General features: G+C 35.7%; 1 protein-coding gene across 1 annotated transcript in view; it reads left to right on the top strand.

The window, feature by feature from the left end:
• The window catches only part of LOC106871148 (calcitonin receptor), a 100,784-nt gene that overhangs the window by 61,842 nt on the left and 31,442 nt on the right, over window positions 1-7,500 (top strand). Inside the window, exons 8-9 of the mRNA XM_089343476.1 lie at window positions 2,011-2,077; window positions 6,806-6,869. Coding sequence (XP_089199602.1) covers window positions 2,011-2,077; window positions 6,806-6,869 — 131 coding nt within the window. The remainder of the gene's footprint in view (window positions 1-2,010; window positions 2,078-6,805; window positions 6,870-7,500) is intronic.

The raw sequence follows: 7,500 nt of genomic DNA, 5'->3' as shown, positions 1-7,500 counted from the left end.
ACGTGTTTCTACCTCAATAGACGTTGTCAGCTTGGCTGTCAGCTATCCTATTGAACAAGATAAAGGCATCTAGCAGAACCATTTTGATTATCTGATTTTCTTTTTAATATCATGTAACATGCTAGATTAAATGATAAATGTTAATCCGTCGATGTAGATTATTATTATACAATGGCAGAATAATCGCTTTGTTCGAAGCATTTCCTCCTGACGTGCGCCCAACGATATCTCTTTATTATTTATATTTTAGTCGGGAAGGAAAGCTGTATATAAGACAGATAACAACGCCTCTGATGCCATTACCACCAAAACCACAACCACTACTACTACTACTACTACTACTTGTGTGAATTCTATCACAATTTGTAATGATCGATATTCTCTGATAATTGATAGTCTTTAGTTAGAACTTTCGATTTAGAAGTTGATTCGAGTTTATGGTGAGAAGAAGAAGAAGAAGAAGAAGAAGAAGAAGAAGAAGAAGAAGAAGAAGAAGAAGAAGAAGAAGAAGAAGGGGGAAGAGGAGGAGGAGGAGGAGGAAGAAGAAGAAGAAGAAGAAGAAGAAGAAGAAGAAGAAGAAGAAGAAGAAGAAGAAGAAGAAGAAGAAGAAGAAGAAGAAGAAGAAGAAATGGTTTAACTAGTATCAATGATAGTCCATACAATTATTGTGTCAAAGAAATTATATCTCGGATGTCAGATGCATGAAATCTATACGAAGATTTCAATGAAAATCACGTGGTGTCAGACAAGGAACCTGGAAGCAAATTTATTGTTAGTGACCTCTTGTTGAAATTGGTTAACAGAATCCAGCAAATTCTTCGGTGTGAAATATTGCTTCCGATATTTTCGACTATAATCGTACCTAACAGAAATGGTTTATTTCATGATGGATTAAATTATAGACTATTTAGCTATGAGTCTTTGCGTTTCGGTTTCGAATTAAAACGATGCTGGTTTTACTTTTCATATATCTAGGGAGTCTGTGCCGAGCATTTTATTGTATAGGAGATGGTATCAAAAAGTTCCTGGACTAATTATGTTTAATAAAAAAAACATTTACTTAAGTTTTAACATCATCTCCTTCGAAATACTCATCTTGCGCAGCAATACACCGGTCATTCCCAGCATTCCTGCCATTTTTCGAATCCGGTCTGGAAGTCGTTCTAAGTAAGCGAGTCGAGGAACTTCTGCGATTCGCTCTGGATCTTGATAACGGTGTTACAACGGCGACCTTTGAGCCGCATTTTCATCTTGGGAAGAGATGAAAGTCCGCAGGGGCTAAATCTAGCGAACAGGGCCGATGCGCAAGCGATGCCATAAGTGAAGAGAGCTCTGTGAAGAATTTAATATATATATATAGGACGAGCTTCTTTCAGTTTCCGTCTACCAAATCCACTTACAAGGCTGTGGTCAGTCCAAGGTGCCACGCAGTGGGACTGAACCCGGAACCATGTGGTTGAGAAACAAGCTTTTTTCCCACACAACCACGCCTAGTAATATTCATTCAAATTTCAAAAGTGATAAATAAAACTTTGGCTAATGTTAGAAATTTTCGTATCAGCATACATCTCCACATACGATACTTGGACACGGCGTCAGGGCTGTCCCCTGGGGGTCGACTGGGTATTTTAGTTCTTACAGAATACGTCCTCATCCAAGGGGGACACCGAACTAGGTCTAGGAACCCTATGAGATATTCTACTGACGTCATCGACCCCTTCTTTTCAACCAGAACCCTCGAAGTTCTTTCTCATCTGTCTCTGCGTTGTTCTTGATGGGCCATGCCCTGAATAGGGTTTATGAAACGCTGTGATGCCCCCAAAATTCTGTCGGCCTTTTAGCGGGTGCGATCTACGAACCCGCAACTGAAAACTTTCACCGGCAAACACCTCCAACAGTTAAGAGCGATTCTCGGGAGTTTCGTAACTTTCAAAGCATGTGTCAGTAATCAACAACAATCAATACTAATTAAAAATTACTTATTCATAATTACTACTTCTATATTTGCAGGTGTTCCTCTAATATTGACAACAATCTACGCAGCGGTTCGATCCCAGTACAAGGAACACACCTTGCGGTAAGTTCGTCTTTTATTTACAATTTGTTAATTATTCTTGGAGTCGCCTTGCAGAAGGCCGGTAGTAGTAAGTTCTTAAAATATCTATCATTGCCTGACGTATGTAATACTCTTTTACTCTTTTACTCTTTTACTTGTTTCAGTCATTTGACTGCGGCCATGCTGGAGCACCGCCTTTAGTCGAGCTAATCGACCCCAGGACGTATTCTTTGAAAGCCTAGTACTTATTCTGTCGGTCTCTTTTTGCCGAACCGCTAAGCTACGGGGACGTAAACTCACCAGCATCGGTTGTCAAGTGATGGTGGGGGGGGGGGGGGGGGGGGAAACACAGACACACAACCACACATACATATCGTAACCAACACCACCACCATCACCACCACCACCAGAACTATCACCATCGCCGCCACTGTCACCACCACCACCACAACCACTACCATCACCATCACCTCCACCACCACCACCACCACAACCACCATCACCACCGCCATTACCAGCATCACCACCACCTCCACCACCATCACCACCACCACCACCACCACCACCACCACCACTATCACCACCATCATCATCGCCATCATCACCACAACCATCGTTACTGAACGACTTCTACGAAAACCATTAGAAAACCCGCCTCCACTCCCGTCCATTACAGCCATGGCTGTCACCATAGACACTTGTCTTACCATCGCTGACGCGACTATTGCCACTACTACTACTACTACTACTACTACTATTGCTGCTGCAGCTGCTGCTGCTACCATGCTAGCAACATTAACTTCTACTGAATCTCACAATCTCTGGCCCTTCCTAATTAAAATATTAATTAGAAATTAGTGACATCCTGATTGAGGTTAAACGAAGTCTGAAGGGAATTTAAATATATCGAAACAGGGCCCTAATGGTCATGGACGTGTGATTAAGAGGCTATCCGTGCAGCCTTGTGATTCTGGGATCGATTCCAGTGTGCGTCATCTTAGACAAAGGTTCTTTTCCTACAAATGCTTCTTGTTGGTAAATTCCTCGTGAATAGCATTTGGTCGACAAGGGCCAAGAAATATGACCGTTCTTATATAGGCACAGGCATGGCACTTTCAGCAAGTGTCTTCTACTATGGCCCCGAGTTGACCAAAGTCTTGTGAGTGAATTTTTGATAAACGGAGACTGAAAGAAGCACGTTGCTTATACACACACACACACACACACATATATATATATATATATATATATATATATATATATATAATATACATATATATATATATATAATATATATATATTATATATATATATATATATATATATATATATATATATATATATATATATATATGTGTGTGTGTGTGTGTGTGTGTGTGTGTGTGTGTGTGTGTGTGTGTGGATGCTGTTAACTTGAATCAAAACGTTTATTATTCGGTGTCAAAACGGTCGTCGCACCACCTGCCACCTGGTCACTGACGTGGAAAATTTATGATACCAAGTACTAAATGCTCGAACAAAATTAACAGTCTGTGTTGTTTTTGAACGGCTAATATGAGACCTATACGCTGTGATAGTCTGCGCACACCCATACATACATATATATATATACAAATTAAAAGGGTAAAGATTTATCAATTTATTAATTTATTAATAAATCAACAATTAATAATTTTTACCAAGCCCTTCGGTATGTAAGCACCATTATCGGTGGAGAACTTATTTAAAAGTTCCCATACATTTATAAAGATAATTAAGGGATCAGCAAGCATTTGCTTCACCATATACCGAAGTTCAGAAATAGCAGCTAAAAAAGCTGAGACTCCAACAGATAGCATTACTTGTAACTCACAAAGGCAAAACAAGTAATGCTATCTGTTGGAGTCTCAGCTTTTTTAGCTGCTATTTCTGAACTTCGGTATATGGTGAAGCAAATGCTTGCTGATCCCTTAATTATGATTATAAATATATATATATATATATATATATATATATATATATATATATATATATATATATATATATATGTGTGTGTGTGTGTGTGTGTGTGTGTGTGTGTGTGTGTGAGTAAAAATAAATACAAAAAAGGTGGGTTTTTTGTATGATTGTGTATAGAGGAATATATTATTTTGTTCAAAAGAGTTCCAACACTGTCTGTTTTTTATGTTTTATTTATATTCCTGCAGAACTAACGTGGGGTATAGAATATGGAATATACAATATATAATATAATATACAATATACAATATAAAATAAAATAACATAAAAATGGATGGCACCATGAAAGAAAGTATTGAATGTAGATGAAATATTGAGTGTTCAATATAAAGGATCAAATATATAAATATATAAATATAAATATATATATATAAAGGCGACTCGAGTTTCAGGGCTATTTCCCTTCGTCATGGCCGGTATGACAGACATATATATATATAAACATTTGTATGTGTGTGTGTATGTGTGCTTGCGTCTGCTTCTAAGTATTCATCTAACAATATATCTTTCACCAATATACATCGGAAGAAGACGTGTTCACGGTCGAGAAACCCCAATAATTCGGCGCTACGAATAAAACTTCAGCGTTGTATTAATTCTTTGCTGAATAGCACAGACAACGGTTTGTCAATCCCGCCAATAGGAATGCACTACGTGAACTGACGACAGGTTAAATTGGAGAAGACTGTATAATCAAAGACGCTATTGTCGTATTTAGAATATCCATCTATCCATAAATAGACAGACGGGCAGACGGACGGACAGACAGACGGACTGATGGAGAGATAGATAGATAGATAGATAGATAGATAGATAGATAGATAGATAGATAAATAGATAGATAGATAGATAGATAGATAGATAGATAGATAGATAGATAGATAGATAGATAGATAGTTTGACTCAGATCAACATGATTTAAAGCTTTGTGTGAGCGTAGGAGGCATCCATCTCATACATCTCCTACTCTTGGTGTCTGATCAGATGTCTTTCGCGCCCATCAAACTGTAAGTCACGTGGAACTCAGTCAAACTTTTATATATATATATATGTTATAATTGCATACTTTATTCCTACATATGTTTCAAAGGATTACAACCTATGTGATCCATAGGGATCTGTGATATTAAAATTGTAACCTTCTCATCAGGGAAAGCATGGGAACTCGGTCATAATGTCTTACGTTTAAGATGATTCCCATGCTTTCCCTGATGAGAAGGTTACAATTTTAATATCAAAGATCCCTATGGATCACACAGGTTGTAATCCTTTGAAACATATGTAGGAATAAAGTATGCAATTATAACATGCGTTTTCTCCATTCCTTAAATTTTTAAATATACTCAAATACCCAAAATGTCAAGGATTTCCTGCCTTAAAAACAGGAACACCAAAGTTATTTTGTGTTCTTTGCTACATTGGTTTCTATTAACCCATTTATTCTATCCGAAGAATTATTATTCATTAAGATAGAAGAAATACATATAATTATATATATATATATATATATATATATATATATAAACAGATTAATTTTATTTTAGTAACTGTTTATATCTCGAAATTTTTACTTCGATGGTAGGAGAGAGATTTCCGCTAGATGGCGTTATTTCTTAGTTATTACACCAAAGTAAGTCTAACTTCATCAATAGAAATTTTTGTGCGTGTCGTTAAGTGCATGACACACAGACTTTTTTATAACTACATGCAGACAGACAGACACACACACACGCACACACACACCTACGCACTCTCACACTCCAACAGACACACGCATACACACACACACACACACATACATACACACGCAAACACAAACAAACACACATGTAAAACACGCACATTTGCACGTGATCGCTAACGCATTCCGAATGTAGGTTGGATGCCGGGTATCAGAAAAAGAGTATATACGTGTCTCTCTGGTGTATAAGAATGCTTGTATGTATATACATATACATACATGTATGTGTGTGTGTGTGTATGTGTGTGTGTGTGTGTATGAGTGTATATATGTGTGTGGGTGTGTATATATGAGTGTATATATGTATGTGACCGTCGATCTGACCCTAAGCATCAATCTTGACATGAAGCGTTGAAAACATACAACTAAAAAATTACACCAAATATTTCAGTTATTTCAAATATTTGTCTAAACTACAACAACCACTACTACTACTACTACTACAATTACTACTAATAATAATAATAATGTGCCTGGTGTACCCTTATCAGTCGGGTAGTCATGATGGGTGTTCTGGGCTTCATATATTTTACCCCAGTGTCACTTTGATGGCATGCACTTGCTCTCTCACTCAATATTAATAATAATAATAATAATAATAATATTCAGACAAATACATAACAAAAACACCAGGACTTACAAATATATATAACATACAGAAAATTGCACTACTGGGCACTGCACACATCCTACGCAAAACACTTTCAATACAGTAACCATAAGAGCATCACAGCAAACCACAGCACATACCCAAGGCGCACAGAGCTGCGCTCGGTAGTGAAGTGAAAGCAAGTTATAAAAATAAAACTACTGAACAATAATAATAATAATAATAATAATAATGATAATAATAATAATAATAATAATAATAATAATAATAATAATAATAATAATAATAATAATAATGGTGATGATGATGATGATGATGATGATGAGGTGGTGGTTTTAGTGTTGATGATATTTATGAACCAAATAGAAATACTTATATATCTTTTCGCTTTCTCTTTCAGATGTTGGGTCGATAGCAGCATCTTCCAATGGATAACCTTTGGACCTTCAGCCGTATCTATATTGGTAAGTAGACACTACTTATATATACATATGTATATATGTGTACACATATATACATTCATATATATATTTATGCCTATGTATATATATATATATATATATATATATATATATATATATATATATATATATATATATATATATATATATATATATATATATACATATATATATATATATATATATATATATATACACATATACATACATGTATATATATATACACATATATATCATATATATATATATATATATATATATATATATATATATATATATATATATATATATATATACATACATGTGTGCATATATATATATATATACATACATCCATGTATGTATATATGTATGTATAAAGGCATGCAACGACTGTGATATCATTTTGACCCAGGATATTCATTATACGTTACTCCAATCCACTCAGCTGGCAATAGTAAGTAATCCTGCGAGGGACTGACGTCCCATCCCGCGGTTGCTGGAGGAACTTGTTAACCACGTGGACATACCTGCAACTGTGTATGAGTGTCGGATTTTTGAAGGAAGGGATAAAATTTGTGCTCGGTTTTCGAAAACATTTAATAGAGAAGATTATATTACATCATAATGAATTCTATACAATAATATATAATTA

This window comes from Octopus bimaculoides, chromosome 27 (assembly GCF_046866305.1).
Source record: "Octopus bimaculoides isolate indiv1 chromosome 27, ASM4686630v1, whole genome shotgun sequence".
NCBI lineage: Eukaryota > Metazoa > Mollusca > Cephalopoda > Octopoda > Octopodidae > Octopus > Octopus bimaculoides.
The sequence above is the reverse complement of the archived record's forward strand: the minus strand, read 5'-3'. Positions and strand labels throughout refer to the sequence as shown.